Source organism: Paroedura picta, chromosome 6, assembly GCF_049243985.1.
Source record: "Paroedura picta isolate Pp20150507F chromosome 6, Ppicta_v3.0, whole genome shotgun sequence".
NCBI classification, from domain to species: Eukaryota; Metazoa; Chordata; class Lepidosauria; order Squamata; family Gekkonidae; genus Paroedura; species Paroedura picta.
Window position 1 is genome coordinate 59,686,720 of NC_135374.1, and position 21,742 is coordinate 59,708,461.

The 21,742-nt window shown below is 43.7% G+C and overlaps 2 protein-coding genes across 6 annotated transcripts in view; one reads left to right on the top strand and one right to left on the bottom strand.

Annotated features, from left to right (window-relative positions):
* The window catches only part of SETD4 (SET domain containing 4), a 126,515-nt gene extending 110,347 nt beyond the window's left edge, over positions 1-16,168 (bottom strand). For 2 of the 5 annotated variants that reach the window (XR_013231937.1, XM_077342652.1), the window contains exons 1-10: positions 16,044-16,168; positions 13,985-14,079; positions 13,266-13,361; positions 11,425-11,462; positions 7,899-7,987; positions 6,914-7,343; positions 5,899-6,073; positions 5,018-5,099; positions 2,575-2,655; positions 2,316-2,439 (exon numbers count right to left, since the gene is read on the bottom strand). Coding sequence is in view for 4 of the 5 variants with exons in the window: in XM_077342652.1 (XP_077198767.1) it covers positions 2,316-2,439; positions 2,575-2,655; positions 5,018-5,099; positions 5,899-6,073; positions 6,914-7,343; positions 7,899-7,987; positions 11,425-11,462; positions 13,266-13,361; positions 13,985-14,063 (1,194 nt within the window). In the remaining variant the exon portion in view is untranslated. The remainder of the gene's footprint in view (positions 1-2,315; positions 2,440-2,574; positions 2,656-5,017; positions 5,100-5,898; positions 6,074-6,913; positions 7,344-7,898; positions 7,988-11,424; positions 11,463-13,265; positions 13,362-13,984; positions 14,080-16,043) is intronic. The other 3 variants (XM_077342655.1, XM_077342653.1, XM_077342651.1) reach the window with 2 other exon arrangements.
* Positions 16,169-16,185: 17 nt separating this feature from the next.
* On the top strand, positions 16,186-20,444 carry CBR1 (carbonyl reductase 1). The gene is made up of 4 exons (XM_077342656.1): positions 16,186-16,349; positions 16,520-16,837; positions 17,931-18,038; positions 19,562-20,444. The coding sequence occupies exons 2-4, from the start codon at positions 16,552-16,554 to the stop codon at positions 19,996-19,998; spliced, it is 831 nt and encodes a 276-aa protein (XP_077198771.1). The 5' UTR covers positions 16,186-16,349; positions 16,520-16,551; the 3' UTR covers positions 19,999-20,444.
* The last annotated feature ends 1,298 nt before the right edge of the window (positions 20,445-21,742 follow it).

The following is a 21,742-nucleotide window of genomic DNA, read 5'->3' on the forward strand; positions in this document are numbered from 1 at the left end:
GAATAAATTCTACCAGCCATTGCATTAGTTACACATAAATCCAGACTTACTGTAAAATCTGTGCAAATAAAAGCCAGCATTTTGACCACTGTGTTTAAAACATGAGTAAATGCAAAAATTACATCACCTAGAGGTTTTGAAGGTATATATATTTCATATTACTTTGTTTTATCAAAGAACAATACTTCTGACCTGTAATCCACGACTGATCAACTACTTCTTCATATGAGCTTCTTTTCTGAGTTTTGTGTAGTTCTGAACTGTCACTGGGTTACATTTACAGCTAAATGCATATATGCATATACAAGGGTTAAATACCCTATGTTAAGTGATTGTATCTGGATTCTGACACACGCAGGTACACATATGCAGGATCAACACAACTTGGATTACCACCACCATTTGCAATAGCCACTGAGGATATTACAAGCATCTCAACTCCACAAGTGTTGAATTTGAAATTGTATGCTGAATTTAACATCTCATCATTCCTTTTTTTTGCCTCATAAGATGAAATGTCAAGTCTTTGTGTGACTGAACAGCTAACTTAGAAAGTGATTAGGTAGTGTCTGGAGAAATTTCATAAGCCTTCATAAGTGAAAGCAGCCTTTTGGTAATTTGCTAGAAACCATGCAAAGCTCTGTCCCCTTTCCCATGAAGAGTGGAAGAATAATTCTTGCGAAATAAGAAAGTGCAGATCAGAAAGACTGGCACTGCTGTATTTCCAATGCCACTGACAAAATTGCTTCCCAAAGCCCTCTCAGCTCCTGTCCCAAGCCAGCTAAATGGTATATATTGGAACTGCGCAAACGGAAACAGGAACTGAGATGGCTTGAGTGAGTGTGGAAAACTCATGACAAGCCCTCAAAAACATAAGACACTTATGAATGATCATGAGACGGCAGTAAAGGCCACAGAGAAGGAATACTTTGTGGCTGCTAGCTCATGCCTGCCTCAATTATTCAAAACAATTCAATTTTCAACATCCTTAAAGGGATCATTTGAAACTGTTAAACGGGACCTTAGCTGCAAAGCTTTTGCAAGCTTTTTTGAGAAGCAAATCTTGTCACTCTGTCAGGACCTATGTGCTGAGCTTGAACCAGACAGCAAACTGAAGGCCCCTTGACTGTCTCAAGGTCCTACTTTAAACCTCATCAGACCTTGGCAGCTGTCTGAGCAAACACAGCACGGGGGGGGGGGGGGGGGGGGAGTGGCACAAGCTCAGGCGGCAGCATGGGGAGAGGGCACTGAAGCTGGCGGGGAGCCTCTGGTGGCGGGGCTGGGAAGGGAGGGTGGTGTTTTTGGTGGGAGTCAGGAGAGGCAGCGTACCCTCCAGCTTGGTGATGTCCTGGGCATTCTGCTGGGCTGCGGGAGGTTCTCCAGTGGGTCTGCCGCTGCATCCTGACTGCCATCGGCCTGCGGGTGGAGTGGTGGGACGGCAGAGATGTGCACTCCCCAGCAGCCAGGCTCATCTGCGGCCACAGGCTGCTAAGAAGGGCAGCAAGCATAGGGGCTGGCCCAATCAGGCCGCACCCTGATTGGCCCGGATTCATACTCAGACACCCCGGACCCGCTCCTCCCACAGGGGCGTTTAACAAATATATAGAGACACAATGGATAAGGATGTACAATGTCATCTGCTTTACAGTACTAACATGTGACCAAAATGCTAACCTCAGCTTCCAACATAAAGAGCCCTCATCTACTTGAATGTCCCTTCTAAAAGCTGAGGTAAAATGGGGAAGAGTAGAGAAACTTCATGTAGTGCTTAAGGACCAGAACAGTGGTACTGATCCACAGTGTCAGAGCTGATCTGGGAAATGCCGATTCAAATCCCCTTTGCCACTGTTAATGCTGGGTGATCTTCCGCCTGTCACACACTCTCAGCCTAATCTACCTTGGAGGATTGATATGAAGATCAAACTGAAGACAGGATAGTAACAAACTGCTTTTGGTCCCCATTGGGGAGAAAGGTAGGGTAAATGATGCAAATAAATAAGTTAATATTTCCTCAATACATTCAAAACAGAATTGTTTATCAATACCTTTTCATAAAGGGAACAGGATGTGTGTGAAACTAGAGGATGCTGTCATTTCTTTGTTCATTGTATACACCAACTTTGGGATCCAGTTTTGCTTCACACCAAACTATATTGTATTATGTATAGTATATGGGGGGCAGGCAGTCAAATTTTGGAGAGATTTTAATAGCTCTATCCTAAAATCTTAAATTTAGAGTTAGATTAAATATTTATATGTGACATTCAATATACTGTTACCCATTCTCAGCCCTTGTGCTAAAATGCTAACCATACCTTCTGAAGGGCCTGCTGAGTCTCCTCTATCAGCAATAAACATATTTTTGTTGCAAGGTCCAAACTCTTCTTTTCATTCGTCTCTGAAATATTATCACCAAGCAATACTTTCTTCCATGAAGAACTACAACCAAAATGTTTTGAATAAAAGTATCATACTTCTGAATGTGATGTAAGGCTAAATTTTTTTTTTAAAACAGCCAATAAACTGTTATACTTTCATTAGCAGGCATTTTCAGCAAATATTTGCAGAACTTACAACTGGTGAACTTCAAGACACAAGAGCCTCAGTGCTATAAGAAGTCTCCAAGAGGGCCCATCCCACTCAAATGTCAGATTGCTAGAAATGGAAAAAAGCAAATCACTAAAAGATGCAAATTGTTAATTTCAAATAGTACACAAGAACAAGAAAAAATAGCTGCTTTATTCTATCAATTGACATAAGCAATAGTGGCATAGAAGAAATTGTTAAGCAGAAAACACATCTGTGACTGACTGTAAAGGGTTGATGGCTAATGGAGTCTGAGAAGCTTTGCATGACATGCTGTTCGAATAGAATTCTGTTGAGAGATTCAGTTAGGAACAGTTGAAGATAAAAGTAGTGACTCCCTGGCTCTCACAAGTATGTGGGACACATACCTGCTCTGGAGCTCTTTAATCCACCCTCCCTCCCCCTCGAGACTGGTATGGGTCCAGGGCTGAAGTTTCCTCCAAAAATGCCAGGAGCTGGTCTGTGGCAGCCTTCTCAACCACGTTTCCCAAGAACTCAAGATGCAAAACCAGACGGTAGCTGGTAGAGTTCCACAAATCCAGCAATAGTTTTTTCAGGAGGAGACGAACCACTGCCATCTTTAGCCTTTTAGGGAACTCGCCCAATGTTAGGGAGAGGTTAATAATCTCCCTCAGGGGGGCCCCTATCCTCGATCTCACAATTGGAGCAACCATGACACACAGTCCAGGAGCCAGTGGCCGCTCTCATTGATCCCAGCAGTTGTCCACTTTGGTTAAAGAGGGCCATCAAACATTATCCCCAGTTCATATTCTGTATCAATTATGGCAGGAGGGTCCCAGCAGAGCAACAAGATTTTGTCCTCAAAGAAGCTCACTAATTCCTGGAATGCCACCGGAGACGCTGCTGCTGCCCCGCCTGTGCCACGGCTGCAATGTCTACCCTGTGCCTCCAATGCTGCCTAGACCGCCGCTACTGCTGGGCCGCCCGCGCCGCGCCTGTAACTCACCCGCTGCGATGGTGCTGTCCGCACCGCAGCTCCGACGCCGCGGCCACCGCCGCAGCTGGGCCGCCACTCCCGCGACACGCCACATGGTCGCCCGCCTCAGGCCCGCCTGGAACAAGCGCCCCCGTAGCTCCCGGACACTGATGACCCGACACCGCCAGAGACAGGTAGGCCGCTTCCCCCAGATCCAGCCCCGGCCCTGCTTCAGCCTTCCATCGTCCGCTGGGGGGGAGGAGGATAAAGGCTTCTGCGGCCCCATGGACCCCGTCCACGGCTACGCAGAAGCTTTTGGGGGTCAGGGGGGGTTCTACGGCCTCTAGCGCCCATTTTATTGTCAATAACAATGGGCTTTAAATCTAGTTTTTTATAATAAATCTTTAACCGCTCCTAGCAGAGCGGATAAAGCAGTAAGGGCCCCGAGGTCGGGCCCTGTCCGGGATGAGGAAGGGTGCTGATAGGCCCCTTGCCGCCGGACTGCCGAATCGGGAGGCGCAAAGCACCTCCCAATCCACCTCCCTCCGAGTTCTCCCACAGCCGGCCGACCGCCCACCATTACCTACCTTGGTTGGAAGAGGGCAGGTCGCCACCTGGCCGCCCGCCCAGGATGGTCCAGCGGTGGCGGCCACACTACCGGCGCCACCACCAGCCGCCACCGACAGCAGGACGCCTCGCCGTGGAACCCTACAGGTGGGAGCAGCCCGTGCGGACATCCAGAGCCACCAGACATGGAGGCGGCACCCGCCCTGCCCGCATACAGGACCCCTCGCCTGCAGCCCCACACTGCCAGGAGCAGTGGCCGTGGTGCCACCGCCCCAGCCACCCGCGACAGCAACACGTTGCCCGCCGGTCCACACTGCCAATGGCGGCCGACCGACGAACTTTGGGAAGCACTGGCGGAAGCGCCCCCAGCCGCCCGCTCCTCAACACCTGCCGTCAACTGTCTCCATGCCTCCAGCCCGCCGCCATTTACTCTCTCGGCGCACAACACAAAAAGGTAAGCCGCGGCCCAGGGTCAGGGGGGCCAGGACGAGGCGCCGAAGCCTCACAGGCCGCCCCACACCCACCCTCGGGTCCGGGGCCTCGCCCTGCGAAGCCGGAGACCCGCCCCACCAAACTCCGCAGCCCTACTAGCACCCGCTGTATTTGGAGTACAGCGGGCTTATTTTCTAGTAATATTATAACAGTACAGACTTGGATCCACCAGAAGATGTTCATGGCAGAGGGGAAAAAGGTAATTTTTGCTGATTCCTCCTTCCATGCTGTTTCTGCGGTTCCATCTCCTAAGACTAGCATTGGTGGGGTGGATTTTGGTCCGCAGCAAGAGTCCAGAAGCAAAAAAGACATACTGTAAGTATAGAAATCCCTTCTATCCACCGAAATGTCTACAGCTCCAAGCCAAAGTAAAACACATCACTGAAAAAAATATTTTTTAAAAACCCTAAATTTTGTGTGTGTGTATGTACTTACTCTAAAAGTTTGTGCTCTTGCAAAATTGACACCTTCATGTGTCTCTGCTTATCCTCTGGAATGAGATGTTTAAGAAGCATATCTGAGGGGAAAAGATGTTTTGCAGTGAATAACAGTTAAAATAAAGAGTAATGTATTTAAAGTATTTTGGTATGGTCCTCTATTATTCTCAGTGGCATGATGAGAATGAGTCTGGCAGGTTTTAAAGTTAATTTAAAACTTACTGATATAAGTTTTTCCCTGCTTTCTGCCCATGGCAAAGTTGTAGTCTGGATTGTGTTGACCATAGATGGCCCTTTGACAAATGCAGTACTTCCTATGGGCTTTACCACATAGCAGCTGTAACCTAATGTGGAGAGCCAGCTTGGTATAGTGGTTAAAAGCGGTGACTTCTAATCTGGAGAAGTGGGTCTGTTTCCCCACTCCTCCACATAAAATCAGCTGGGTGCTCTTGGGCTAGTCACAGTACTATGTATGGTTTAAATTAGAATTTAAGCGGGCTTAAGCTGCAAAGGTTGCAAACATTTTAAACAAATGATGATGTTATCCGTTCAGTCACGTCCGACCCTCGGTGACTCTATAGGAAAGTCTTTGCCATGCGCCCCTGTCTCTGACTGCTTCTTTTAAACAAATAGTCAAGAACTATTTCTGTTGTCTGCCGCATTTTGCTTCACAGAGCAATGCTCTATTCACTGTTAAAAGATGCCTGCCCAAGACTATGATTTATGATCACACGAGCTCACCTAAAGCCAAGCTAGTACACTGCAAGGCTACTTGACACGCTACAGAACCAACAGAACTTAAAGCCCAGTGAGCAATGACCATCACTGTTCTAAGCCCCAGTTCCTTTGTTACCCTTCAATACCTAATCACAGCCTTACCTGTGCCAACATGCACGCTGTTGTGTGGATTACTGGTGGCAATGAAACCATATTCAAGAAACAGGCGCTGATCATCATGAGGGCCATAGTTAATAAATACTTCTTTGTATTTTGCACAGCGTGAAAGGGTCTTTATTTCGTAGCACCGTGTCTTTTCATTAAATGCAGCATTCACCTGAGGCGAGGTGGAAAGAGATACAATGTTAAGTGAAATTCCTGCAAAGAAAATACTAGGTCCCTAAAATTTTATATCTACTTCTGAAATGATGTTTTATTATGTTTCTATATCCTGGCTTACTTCCTTCATGGAACTCAAGGGGCAGACATAGTTCTCAAGAGGCTTTCCCCCTCCAGGCAGAGACCTGCCCTCCTCGTATGCTGTTTCAGTAAGGTACTCCACCATACCCTAAGACCCAGAGTTTTCTTGTGCTAAATCCAATGATCAACGGTATGCTCATGTTGCCCAACTAAATGAATTAAAGTTGTCCTTCTTAATACATACAGCCAGTAGCCTAAGTAGCATATTCAAATTATTTTTTTCCTCACACCATTAACTCCTGATAGCTCCGCTGATTCTGGCCACTATTCCAGATTACTGGGCACAATTCTTCATTTTAAATTGGTACTAACAACATAAAGGCTGTTAATGACAGGATGTTTGGGAATCACTGTAAATCAGAAGGCTGCATACAACCCACACAACAATGTAAATTCCTAAGAAGCCATTTTCATATTAAATGTAAGTATTACAAATCAAACAAAGGCCAAATAAGTGAGTATCTACCACAAGGCGAAATACAAAGTACTTCAGAATATCAGAAGTCAATTTACCTGGGTGTTCCAGTCAGAACTAAAAGAAGAGTTTGAACAAATTTTAAAACAAGAGAATCTATTTTTTTAAATGATACACAGTAATCTTTAGCGGATTTGTTAGTTGTACACACTAAAGTTACAATGTGCCGATCTCATGATAGCCATTCCAACTCTACAACTGATCAACTTTTAAATTCACTACCTGGATAGATGGGCTGTGATTTAGTAGGTCTAAGTATGGAGCTAATGCATAGTTATCTGGCTCTCTAGAAAAGCATTCCTTCTGTGAATGCTTCATATATACTGTTCTTGTATTTATGGTGCACCAAGCCCACTGGAAGGCACTGTAGTTAAACACAGACTCCACTTGATCAGGAAACAGAGGCTGCAGGGAGGAAAAAAAACTCTTGGATGAGTTATACAGCTCTTGCACCAGACTTTTTTGCTCATGGGCCTTTCTTCTCAAAGGCTCAGGAAGTAGGTTCACTGCCTCGTGCCCCAAATACACAGGACACATGTATGTTTCAGGTAGAAGATCCAGGTAAGGATGCCACAGAGACTTCTTGTGAAACCATTTTTCTGCTATTAGATATGTACACAGCGCAGTCAGAGGAGAAACAGGAGGCCGCCATCTAGTAAAAAGGCAAAAGAAAACCTCAGAACCAGAAGTATGTTCCCACACACTACATACATAGTTTTAAAATGTGTACACTACTGTAGTCTCTGCTAACTATCCCAAACTGCTCTTGCTTTGAATTGACATCCAAAGCAGAGTTACACTCTTCTAAATTCACTGGAGTCAATGGGCTTAGAAGTCAATGCTTCAGAGTGCAGATTCACTGTTATCTAGACAAAAGACTAACAGCTTGCTCCAAAGCAAGTAAGTATGTTTAAAATCTCATTAGAATTAATGTCTTTTTCAAACACTTAATTGTACAAGTACCTTAATCCCTATTGGGATTAAGGAAACATAGCTTTTTCTGAACTGCTTCCTTCTTCTGCTTCTATTTTTATCTATTAAAAAATTGGCAAATATGCAGACCAATATTCTATATTTTTGAAACAGATTTTGAATTTAACAGTCTCTGCACCCTATTTTCTCCTCTTTCAATGGGAATCACACGCAGAGTGAGATCCAAACACAAAACTCAACAAATGCAAGGTTTTAGCAAGAGGCAGATAATTACTTTATAATGTATTCTCCGAGATAGCTGTTAAGCACTGTATCAGTGGTGAGCAAGCATCTTTCAGGCAATGCAATGATCAACTGTCCTGCCTGTAAGATTTTAAAACAGAGTGAATACACTTCCAAATATATTTTGCATTCAGATAGGTAACAATCCAGAACTATTCTTGCACAGATAACAGTTGATTACAGACAAGGTGTTTGTTGGAGAGACTGCTGCAGAAGAGATTGATATGCCCATTTCTAACTGGGTGAAACTCATTATCAAATCAAGTTAAATCATTAGGAGTGTTCTTGGTGCCAGCCTTGCTCTTGGAAGAAGACCAAGCTAATGTGGTTACCTTCTTATCTCCTGCAATTTCATTAGAACATTATTTCTCCTTTAAGAAACAACCAATACAGTCAGTACTTAATCTTGAACAAACACAGTAGCTATCAATAAGGGAAAGGTTTGACCCAAGAATTAGGATATCACCTGGATGGTGTCGCACTCCCCTAAACAAGCAGGCCTGTAGCTTGGGGATGCTGCTGGGCCTGGATTTCCTGTTGCCTAAACAGGAGGCAGTGGTGGCCAAGGGTGCCTTTCACCAGCTTGGGCTGGTAATCCAACTGCAGTCTTGTCTGGTCAGGAAAGATATGGCCACTGTGCTGCATGCTCTGGTTACATCTAAATTATATTACTGCACCTGCTTTACATACCCCCATAATTGTTATTAGTCCTTATCCCTGGCTGTGCTGGTATGTATTTATGTGTCTATAGGATTTCTTGTTTAAATATTTTATATATAGCTTATTTTAAATGCTCTTTTAATGTTTGATTTTCTTCGTCTTTGGATCCCTATTTGAGTTGAAAGTTGGCACAGAAATGTTTTAAATAAATAGTGATAGAATGTTCCTAAAACCTCCAGGCTGTAACATGCCCTATGTAAGGGTTGTTTTATAAAGAACACACCTTTCTGACATTTGGCTGGTCACCTGTGCATTCCAGATTCAACTCAAGGAGCTGGTTCTTGTCTAAACACCCTTCAGAATTTGGGGCACACAAACACAAAGGACCACTTGTTTGAATAAACTCAGCCACTTACTGAGACCTTCGGAGCAATTTCTTTGACCTGTGATTTAGATAACTGTGGCCAATACTGCATAGGCAGAAAAAGTCACGAGCGCATTCTTATGGAAGTGGGACTAATCTCCGCTTCCACATGACTAACTGCTGGACCAGTGCCCTCCCAGGCTTGCTGCGGATCAGGCTTTCAGTTGCTCCACATGAAGGTAACATGGAAGAATCCGCATTCTCTTTTCACTGCAGGGGCTAACAGGGTCTAGTCCAGCAGAGGCCCGTGTGGATGGGAAGAGTCCTACAGAGGCCAGGATGGAAGAAAAAATGCCCCAGTCAGCTTTGTGGCCCTTTGAGGTGCCACAGGGCAGACTGAGTTTTTTTCTGTGTTTTGAAGGAAGGTGAAATTGCGTTCTCACACAATCTCACCTTCCTGCAAACCCCCAGCTTTCCCCCCCTGCAGAACCTTTCTGCTGCAGCTGCATTCCCTGAACACATTTCAGCAGCAGACCAGGTGCACCGCTGAAATGTGTCTCCCATGGGAAACATGGGACAGCAGAGCATGCTGCTCCACGGCAATGCACCAGTGGTGGCATGGAGCAGTGGCACCGCTGCACAATCGGCCTATACCTGAGAGACCATCTCTCTCCCTATATCTCCAAAAGTGCACTACTCTCTGCCACTGCAAATTGGTTGGTGATCCCTGACCCCAAAGAAGTATGTCGGTCCTCAACAAGGGGCAGAGTTTTTTCTGTCTTGGTGAAACGAGCTCCCTGAAGAGATCAGGGCCCTGCCTGAACTCCCACAATTCCACAGGGCCTGCAAAAGGGAGATCCTCCACCAGGCATTCCCCTGAGTCTGACCGATCCAATAACATCTACAAGTCTCCCCGTCAGACACCTCCTTTGTGGCCTACACCAGTCTGACCTCTCTGGAGGTTTATCTAAGTTGTTGTTCCTGTTGTTATTGTTGATCAAAATCACTGATATTAAGTTAATTTAAACCACTGTTGGATTATTGCTGACTAGGGGCATAGCCCATTGTATCCAAGAATACAATGGGCACTAGAGCTTGGCAATGGGAAGAGGAAGGGGAGGAGTTGTCCAGTCTGTAAGGGCATGGGGTTGAATGTTTGTGTTGTGTGGGAGGTTGTGGTGGCATGGTGGCAAATGAGGGCGTGGGTGTGGAGATATGGGTGTCAAGAACATGTGGTTTGGAATGTTCGTTGAGTGTGGGAGAGGACTGACCTTTGGGATTTATGGCATAGTGGTTACAGATGAGCTTTCCAGAGCCATCTCCTCAGATATGTGAAGGGAAAAATCAAACTGGAGACTCTTCTTAGGGGAAGATTACATAGCAACCAATTCCTCCCAGTCCTGCGTCATTTCTCTTCTTGTATGAATTAGGCCAGAAATGCCCCTCTGCCCTAATACACATGGGGTAGTCACAGTACACAGGGCTACTTTGGATAGGGTTGTGGTAGAGAAAAAACATTTAAGGCTTCCCACACAGGTTGCCCCCCCCCCTTTTTCCCAGGGGGACTAATCTCTTTTGTCCGAAGATGAACTGACATAGCAAAATTGCCCCCCCAAAACAACCATTTACCCTTGGGAAGCTGATCTCTATGGTCTACATATGAACTCCAATTCCAAGAGGTTTCCAGGCCACACCTGGAGGTTGGTGACCTCTTGGTTAGGAATGTTTCTTGAAGTTTGGAGGTGGGGCCCCAAGAGTCCAGGTAGGCGACTGGGAGAAGAAATAAAGGCTGCCCATCAGCCCCATGGGACCCAGCCTCTGCTCTCCCTCTCCCTCTCCCCTCCTAGCTGTTTTCTCCAGAAGAACTGGTTCCTGGAAATAAGTTGTTATTCCTGGAGATCTCCAAGACCCTCACCTAGAGGTTAGCAACCCACCTGGCTCCAACTGGAGGAGGAATGGAGGATCAAACTGGGCTCTTGAGGGTAGAGTCTCCTACTGTTTAATCACTTCCAACACACTGGAAGATCCAGCAGGGAATTGAGCAGGGGGAGGGTCAGCACCCAGGAAAGACACAGTGTAGGCATATGTACTAGCGCCTGTTGTATTCCTATGTACAACAGGCTTTGCCCCTAGGTAAATGTTAAGGTATCCCCTGTGCAAGCACTGGGTCATGTCTGACCCTTGGGGCGACGCCCTCTAGCGTTTTCATGGCAGACTCAATACTAGTTACACTATAACAGAGGATAGAGGAGGTTTCTAGTGGGTGAGAAAGAGACCTATGCTTTTTACCTTCACCCCCTCTTAAACTTTTCCCCTGCAATCCCTGAATGGGAATATTCTACTTACAGTCTTGTTCCAGGAACCTAACCAAAAGCACTCTTGTTAGGACCTGGAGGATACACCACAACATATTCTTTGCAGGTCCCCACTGGCATGCACACACTGTGATTCTGATCCATAATGTCTGCCTTGACTCGGTCGCAGGAATACAAACCTGAAGGGTTTTTGTGGCCATCAATCCTCTTCCTGTTTCTAGAACACACACAAAACAAGGACAGTTGCAGTGAAATTCACTACCATCTTCCTCAGAAAATTGCAACAGGAGATTTTGAATTCAGACTCAAAGAAAAGAAACATTATCCTCCATCCTCAACTCCCAAGTAGAAGTACCTTATCTGTTCCACTATATAGTTCTGGTAAGGCCTTGGAGGAGTAGCATATCTCATGGCTTAAGTGCTACTCAGTGCTTAACACCCACTCAGGGCAGCTGTCCCGCCTGAGTGCCTCCTCCTCCAACCAGCTTGCCTGTCTGTCCAGTGGCCAGCCAATCGCCTTCCATCCCCCACCCCCTCCTCCTTTCACTTCCCTCTGAGGCTTGGAAGCTACAGATCCCTGCCGCGTGAGAACTGCCCCTGCTGGTGAGTTCCCTTACAGCTGCCTGCAGCCTTTCCAAATCCGGGGGAAGGGAGGCCATCCACAGAGTTCTTCCACTCCACCCCCCTAATCTAGCACCTATTGTATTCCTAAATGCAATGGGCTTGGCCCCTAGAAAAGTATAAAATTGATGGCATCCTTACACTGTCTTCCTTAGGCATGAACATTCTCTGCTGTTGTGCTTTTCTTAGGTTGCCCACAATTTTACAGCCTGTGTTTGAAAACACAAGTCTTTCCCACTTAGTTCAATAGACTTCATAATAAAATTTCCAGAGAGCAACCCAGACTGTAGGCTTGTTGTAGTTGTTTGTTCACTGACAGTAGCTAGGTTCCTAAAAGCTGCTCTGCCTCATGCAAGAGGTTTGCAGCAGTTTGAGTATATGAAATCCACTGGATTACTTCTACCTACAAACTTGTTACCACACTCAAAGAATTTCCAAAGGCTGATGAAGCAACATTTTTTTTCACAATTTTGGGGGAATCTTCCTTAGCAAGTTTATATTTTAAATTATAAATTTCATTAATTTGTCCAGGAGAGATTTTATCCTAGAAGTGCCTGTAACTTTTATATCCCATGCTGGACTTTTGTCCTGACAAAAATAATCAGGTATATGTTGGCTACCAATCCTCCTGGTAAGCAAACTCATTCTAGTGGCAAGATGCCCTGTTTGTTATTCATGGAGTGGCAACCACTGGAATGAAGGACCAGTTTACACATGACAAGCACAACATAAGGCTCTAATGAGGGCTGGGGCATCACTATCAGGCACACAGCCAGGTAGACCTCACATAAATGCATCTTTTATTGGTGGTCAACATCTCCAAGTGGCTATACAAGCTGTTCCCACAATTTGCATGATTGCAGCAACCAAAAACAGAGCAGCTGTGTTCACACAGAGCAGAGATCTATGCCAGAAGTCCTCAAGAAGGCTGCTCTCCCCCAAACCAGCTCACTACTACAAATCACCTGGGGCTCCAGTAGTTTGAACTGGCGTAGAGTATCTTAGGGGTTAAACATCTTATGCATCTCCCAGGGCACAATCTAGCTAAAATAAAACATTTTAAATCTTCCCATTTCAATGAGGGAAAATGTGCATAACTTTTATTGGACCGTATCCTAAAGTTCTCCAGCCTGTCCAAAATAAGGCAGAATGACCATCTCATTGCCTCATTAAAATAACACAGAATGCAGAGAGAACAGAGTCACACCCTTCCATGTCCACTGTATTCAAATTCATGGATACCCAACTGGGAGGAGGGGATAAATGTATGAAATTACCTGCTCCTGGAAATACTCTACCTGGTCTATTAATATGACTACATACTCAGGTGAAGCAGAAGTATTACTATATTTAACCTTCTGTTAGTAAAACACACTATTAGAAGCAATCAAAAAATTACCTGAAAATTGTGCTGGCCTCAATATACTGTCTTCATAGCCTCTTTCTTTCAGCCATTTCTTAAGACATATGTATTCACATTTGTGACTAAGATTAACTAAACAAAGTAGTGAACAAATAAATAATTACTCTGGGTAACTTTTTCTTTACTGCTGTTTTGAAAAACCAGTACCACTAACAAAACTACAGCAGAGTGTATACCACAATCAGTAAATATTTAAATAAAGGAATGAATCCAAATATTTGAGTGACATTCAAACATGCATATGATAGTTAAATATTTCTAACATCAATGCATACTACTATATAATATAAGGTAAAGGTATCCCCTGTGCAAGCACCGAGCCATGTCTGACCCTTGGGGTGACGCCCTCCAGCGTTTTCATAGCAGACTCAATACAGGGTGGCCTTGTCAGTGCCTTCCCCAGTCATTACCGTTTTAACCCCCAGCAAGCTGGGTACTCATTTACCGACCTCGAAAGAATGGAAGGCCGAGTCAACCTTGAGCCAGCTGCTGGGATTGAACTCCCAAACTCATAGACATTGCTTCAGACAGCATTTCTGCTGCTTACCACTCTGCGCCAAAAGAGGCTCTTCACTATATAATATGTACATATATTAATATTTATAGAGCTTATTTCACTAAAAGAAATTAATCAAAATGTCTAGACTAACCACTAAAAATGTTGCTGCTTTGAACTTTAAAAAAAACCACATTACCACCAGATTGTGAAAAACATCTAGAGTGATTTCTTCTCCTCTTTCGGGATGTACGACCTCTGCATTTCTTCATATTCATCAAATGTCTTCAGAATCTATACATAGCACATGGAGAAAGAAGTGTGTTTCCTATAATAGTTCTTTCAGTTTCCGGAGTCACTAAATGTTTACAAACATGTTGAAAAGAAAAGGAACAGTGTTGTGAGGCCAATTTGGTATAGTGGTTAGGAGCAGCAGCCAACTGGAGAACCGGGTTTGATTCCCCACTCCTCCATATGCAGCCAACTAGGTGACCTTGGGCCAGTCACAGTTCAGAGCTCTCTCTGTCTCACCTGCCTCACAGAGTGTCTGTTGTGGGGAAAGAAAGGCTATGTGATTGTAAGCCACTTTGAAACAACAGCAGGGTACAAAAGAAACCCGTTGTTTTTCTCCTCTATTGTTGCAATGCTTAGAGTGCCAGGCCAGGATCTGGGAAATCCAGGTTGGATTCCACACAGCACCTAATCTACGCCATTCCCATCCAATCTTACGCAGAGACCATCTAGTTACTCCACAAGAACAACAGAGAGATGGAGGCCTCCTGATGTTTTGTGTCATCTGCAGACTTGGCCCCTGTACTGCTCATCCCCAGTTCCAGACCATTTATGAATAAATTAAATAACACCAGCTTCAATTCCAATCCTGTGGGATTCAGTGCTTACTTGCCCCCATTGTAAAAACGGCTCCCTTACTCCTACTCTTTGCTTCCTGTCATTTGAACAATTTTTAATTCATAAGAGTACCCATCCTCTTATCCCATGTTTGCTAAGCTTGTTCAGGGGTCTTTGTAAGAGAACGTATTGAAAGATGGGTGAGCAAGGACTTGTGAGCCAGTTACAGTGGGGTGTAACTAATCCTGATTACACTAGCAACTGCAAACATGACTGCAGAACTTTCCCCAACCCTACAGAAGTCTGGTCTCGACCAGAGCCTTCTCAGTCCTGCCCCCTGGTCCTGTGGAACAAGCTCCCAGAACAGCTGCCAGCCCTGCAGGAACTTTCTCAGTTCTGAAGGGCCCGCAAGACAGAATTCTTTGCCAGCCTTTTGGTTAGGGCCAATGAACAACTGTTAATGACATAATTGAATGGGCCCTCACTAAAATTAACCCACCTCCTGAATGGAAGAGAGGCTGCAGAAACTAGGACCCATGGCTAATTCGTATTCTGAATAATTTTAACTGTTTTAATTGTAATTATTATTTTTAATGTGGCTATGATGTATTTTAAATGCCGTAAACCACCCCAAGCCAGCAATGCTGAGGGGGCAGTATAGAAATTATTCTTACTATTATAAATAAAAATAGTAATTTAATCATCCTTTCCTAAACATTACAGGAGAACTAGCTGAGTATCATCCAATGCTAGTTTAAAACATTAACACATGTATAAGAGCATGCTTTCATTTGAAAGGGCCCACTGTATTCCCAAATTCTGGATGTATCTGGAGAACTACATGTGATAGCAAGGAGGATTTTATTTTTTATTTATTAGATTAGATTTCTATTCCCCCCTTTCCCACAGGCTGTGTGAATTCTTTACAATTATTTTAAAATGTTACATAAATCAGTGGCAATCCATCTTTAAAATGTATTCAAATACATATATGAATTTGCTCAATTAAGTTACACAAAGGAAATTACATGAACAGCTATTATATGCATTCAGAAAAACATGCCATTTCCATTGTTACCACAATCTTCTCTTTGATATTTGTCTCAGAGTTCTCTTTTTAATGTATACAAGTAATCCCTCCCCGACTTTCAGTGAGCTGATTGCTGTTATCGTGTTAGCTAGGAGGGGAGAGGGGAAAAACCTCAAGTTGCTTATATAAAATGTATGTCCTCAGTTACTACTCCCGATCTTTTACAGACTTCGGCTGCGATCCTAAACACGCATCATCAGACCTTAGGCACGTTCACTCCTCAGTTAAAACTGCATTTGCAAGCAACTCTGCCTAGCTTTGCCGGGAAATGAATGGCACAGAAACCGGCGGAGCATATTTGTGAGTACACAGAGGCTACCTAAGCTCTGCCCAGCCAGAGGTCGCGCCCTTAAGCAGCCAACATTCTTCCTCCTTCCGACTCCATCGCCGCCCGCCAGAGCCATGCCCAGGACACGCTCCTCCCCAGACCCGCAGGAAGAGGAAGCGGCGGGCGCTGGGTCGGCTCAGCCAGTTGTCCGGCGAGCAAGAGGGGCGTTTGAATGAGGCAGGTTGCCCATTGGGTAGGCATTCCTGCCCTGCACTGACGCCGCCTCTGTGCTGAAACGTACAAACAACGGCTCTGTAAGAGGCTGTAGGAGTTACAGCAGGAGCGACAATTAGACAGGTTAGGTGCTTGTGAGCTTTCCTATTTCTGCAGTACAGTTTTTCTTTTCCAGCACGCTGGCTGCGAGTGGTTCGTTGCTTTTAGACGTCTTAATGGTTGTTAATCGCAGGTAGCGAGTTGCTTTTTGGAACCTAACAACTATAAACCGCCTTCTAATATTTTCTTTCCAGCAAGCTGCTTTGGAAGCCCTTTGGAAAGGAAAATGTCCAGCACTCCGGTAGCCGTGGTGACCGGATCCAACAAAGGCATTGGGTTTGCGATTGTGCGGTCTCTGTGCAAGCGGTTCCCGGGAGATGTGTACCTGACAGCCCGGGACGTGGACCGGGGCAAGTCGGCAGTGGCAGAGCTGCAAGCAGAGGGGTTAAAACCACTTTTCCACCAGCTGGACGTCAATGACTCGCAGAGTATCCGAAGCCTGCGGGACTTCCTGAAGGAGAAGTACGGAGGCTTGAATGTGCTCATCAACAATGCAGGGATTGCATTCAAAGGTAAAATGCTGACTGAAACAGCTGCCTCGGATACTTAGTCTGTGTCCAGTGGCACCTTTAGACCAACAAAGTTTCATTCTGGGTATAAGCTGGCCAGACCACACCTGGAGTACTGTGTGCAGTTCTGGAGGCCTCTCTTCAAGAAGGACGTAGTTAAAATTGAAAGGGTACAGAGGAGAGCGACGAGGATGATCTGGGGCCAAGGGACCAAGCCCTATGAAGATAGGTTGAGGGACTTGGGAATGTTCAGCCTGGAGAAAAGGAGGTTGAGAGGGGACATGATAGCCCTCTTTAAGTATTTGAAACGTTGTCAATTGGAGGAGGACAGGAAGCTGTTTCTGTTGGCTGCAGAGGAGAGGACACGCAGTAATGGGTTTAAACTTCAAGTACAACGATATAGGCTAGATATCAGGAAAAAAATTTTCACAGTCAGAGTAGTTCAGCAGTGGAATAGGCTGCCTAAGGAGGTGGTGAGCTCCCCCTCACTGGCAGCCTTCAAGCAAAGGTTGGATACACACTTTTCTTGGATGCTTTAGGCTGATCCTGCGTTGAGCAGAGGGTTGGATTAGATGGCCTATATGGCCCCTCCCAACTCTATGATTCTATGGCTTCCCACCTGAATCTGTTGGGTGCTTAGTGTTCCATTCCCCAGAGCTGTAGTTCTTGTTTGATACAAGGACTGTATAAACTATACCTGTGATGTTCTTTAATGCTACATTTTGAGCAGCTTAACAGTGCAATAAGACACCCTTCGAAGTCAGATGAATGGAAGGTTTACATTCTTCAAAGTCTATTGGTGTCAGTGGACACTGAAGAATGTTTAGGATTGCACTATAAGGTTTTGCTAAAAAATTTCACATTTTATGGCATTTTTTAGGAATGACTAATAGTTATGACAAAGTACATCTTTCTGGTAAAGAATACTTCATGACTGATATCCAAAATAACTTTAAGTGTAGAAGAAGCAGAGATGGGCTACAACTTGTTCAGTTACTCAGGTTTATTTATTTATTTATTTATTTATTTATTTGGAGTTTTATACCGCCCATTCTTTACAGTTTGATCCTTTTGTTTCTTTCCATCTGAAAACCAGTTGCAGATACAACTCCATTTGCTACACAAGCAGAAGTCACAATGAAAACAAACTTTTTTGCATTGAAGGATGTCTGTGCAGAGTTGCTGCCACTACTGAAGCCTAATGGTAAGTGCACCACAGTAGGAGGAAAATCACCATGCTGTGACCAAAGAAGTAAATCCTTTCCTTTGTCACATGGGATGCAGCCAACAACTCTAAGCAGCCAGTAGATGAAACCTGAAGAAGTCTATGAAGTCTCATGTTCTTAGTTTAACAGTAAAGAACTTCCAAGAGCTTATTGTGGCGCAGAGTGGTAAGGCCACAGACATGCAGTCTGAAGCTCTGCCCATGGGGCTGGGAGTTCAATCCCAGCAGCCGGCTCAAGGTTGACTCAGCCTTCCATCCTTTTGAGGTCGGTAAAATGAATACCCAGCTTGCTGGGGGGTAAACGGTAATGACAGGGGAAGGCCCTGGCAAACCACCCCGTCCTGAGTCTGCCATGAAAACGCTAGAGGGCGTCCCCCCAAGGGTCAGACATGACCCAGTGCTTGCACAGGGGATACCTTTACCTTTTTCAAGAACTTCCATTTCTTAGGAAGCAGTCCTCAGAGGCAAGTCCCATTTTATTCAAGTGTTATTAAGTCTGCAGCCCAGCTAGACCCTTTTAGGATAATTCTCATATACTACAGAACAAAGTATACTTGTTTTTCTGATATTAGCCATGCCTCTTTCTTAGATAACCCTACTGGTTTCAAGGGAACATAACGAAGTGGCAACATGACATGGAAGCATTGAAATTAATGGAATTTATCTCCAAGTAAATCTGTTTGGCGTTGGAATTCTAACCAAAATCCTTATGCAAGCTTCCAATTATTTAGTATTGAAGTTTTAATTATTATTAACACTGATCTCTAACAATGAAGAGATAGAAAACCTAGATTCTATCTGATCTAAAGCAATATAAAAAATGTCAACAACAGTATTTTAGGATGTGTTTATTATTTTTATAACAGTCTTGTATTGTATACTTTTATCATTTTTGTACATATAGTCCCCTTTTATTAATAAAAAACCCACTGATCCTGATACTCTGCAAAAGCTCAGTAGTTAAGCCCTATTTGCTCGCAGTCTGCAGAACACTTACTGGTTTGTAAATATCTGCTCCTGAGTAGCATAGGGACCATGAGGGAGCATATTGATGACAGAGAATAGCATTTAGTATTGCCTCCCTTTCTAAATGCTAGAGAAAGTTCTAATTCCACTTTTATTAAAGATTCAAGTGGCAAAGGCAACTCAAAAGATAATTTAGTTCAAGTGGCTGCTCTGTAGTAGGCGTCTCTGCCTAGCAGCTCCCAGTCATTTCACACATGAACTCTCTTTGAATGAAGGAGATTCAATGATAACAAAAGTAGACAACAGGAAAAATATATAGCCCAGTATCAGAAGTCATTTTTCAGTACAAAAATATTAATTTTGTAATCACCCAGAGAACATGAAGAAGTTAGCTATGTTTCCTGAGGAAACCAAGTTCTTGGGTTAACCCTGAACAAAACCTCACTTAGAGTTTCACTTCAACAGGATTTAGGGGTTTGTAACTAGTAGTGTATAGCCGTAAACTCTCTTCCTGTTCTGTTTTTCTTTCTTAATAGGCAGGGTTGTTAATGTATCCAGTATGGTAAGTGTCCGAGCGCTTGCTGGGTGCAGCCAAGCCTTGCAGCAGAAGTTTCGCAGTGACACAATTACAGAAGAGGAGCTTGTGCAACTCATGGAGAAATTTGTGAAGGACACCAAGAAGGGAGTGCATGAAAAGGAGGGGTGGCCAAATACTGCTTATGGGGTGTCCAAAATTGGAGTGACAGTGTTGTCCAGAATTCAAGCACGGTTGCTGAATCAGACAAGAAAAGCTGATGGTATTCTGCTGAATGCCTGTTGCCCTGGGTGGGTCAGGACTGACATGGCTGGTCCCAATGCTCCCAAAACACCTGATGAGGGAGCTGAGACTCCAGTTTATTTAGCCCTGTTACCTTCTGGTGCTGATAAACCTCATGGCCAATTTGTTCAAGAGAAGAAAGTACAGGTGTGGTAACTGTGCCTTCATTACTTCTACGTATGCATGTTGGAGGGCTTAGAATCCTGGCTGAATCCAGAGAGAGCATTCCAACTGCAGCCACAGGCATCTGTAGCTTAAATACACCAGGCTGCAGTGAAGGAAGAGATAGACCCACATACAATTATCCTATAATGTGTAGAACTTCATGTATGGCCTTTTTTAAAACACTTACGCAGCCTCCTGTTCTGCTTTGCGTAGCAATCTTTTGGTCACAGCATCCAGAATCTTAGTAAATATCTTCAGTTGCACTAATTTTTTCTTAATGTCACTGTGCCAAACCAAGAGCTAGAAGATTTGTTTATACCACTGTTCTCTATCAATATTGTTTTCTTTAATGTATTAATTCAAAACTTACTTGAAAATGAAACTTAGCTTTTTCTTAATGAATGTGAAATTGCAAAATAAAATATAATTTAATAATATCTTGTTGCCTGTTTTTTTTGGGGGGGGGGGAACTAGCCTTACTGAATAGAGAAAGACTGTTCAGACCCAGATTCAAGCTTCTGTACTGGGGTGAGGCAAAATGTATTATTTCGGGAAAATAAACATAATAGCATAGCATCAGAAGGAAGTCAACATATATTGGATTCAAGCTAGAAAGGACGGACCCATCTTTACTACATTAAATCATTCTATTAAAAGTTATGGCCATATAACAGTTATTTGCACATATGTTGCACAGTAATATTTTGTTTGCTAAACCACAAATGTTGAAAAAAATAGCATAATTATCTAAAAGGGAGATGACCCTGAATGTAAAATAATCCCTGTGGAAATGATAATATACAAAAGGTATATTTTTAATACTGAACTTAAGATCTGTACCTGGTATAAGTAAGATAGCCCCCTTTCCATAGCATTCTGGTAAAAACCATAGTCTTCCTTTCAAGATACTAAGAATGCAGCACAGTGTTAAAGAGGAGGAGTAAAGTACAACAAACCAAGCTTGTGAAATGCACAAATGTTGTAGAAGCAACTCTTCCCTCCCACAGGGAAAGGTAATTCAAAATAATCCCAGTGAAAGGAGTGTTAGATATTACCTTACTCATTGTGAGTCAGCATTTTTGCTCCTAATTACGTAAAAATGAACTGGCATTGGGAAAGCTGTCTCATCTGTTGTTTTCATTTTATATAAGGAAGACAAAGTTCAATTAGAAATAAAATCATTTTAAACTGTTTATTGACTGTTACTTTGTAACCTGCCACTTGCTTTTGTGAGTAAAGATTAACAGTGTAATCTTTTGCAGAGTCACTCCACTTTAAAGCCATTGATTTGAATGGGCTCAGACTGAAGCAGTTGTGCATAATAAGGTCAAAGTGCTATATGTTGCATAAAAACAGGTTCAGTGTAATGTTATATGACATGTACTTTGGTAAACTATAGCTGGAGGAACTGTTTTCATAGAATGAAAAAAGGAGCCCTGTATTTTAAAAAACTCATATTTAAAATTAAGTTTTGATTTATTTACTATGTCCTATCTTTTTTATTTTGGGTTTAAGGCAATGTGCAATTTGATCTATTAAAACTGTTGCTTCAATTCAAGCCATATGCAAATGTACACCACCAAAAAATCCAATGCTGCAGCTCTCATGTCCCACTCAATGCCCTTGTAAATAAAACAACCTTAAACTGCTTTCTAAGGGCCACCGAATAGAACCCTCTCTTTTCCCACCTCAGGAACTGCCAAAGTGACAGCCACAATCAAAATGGAATATTCTC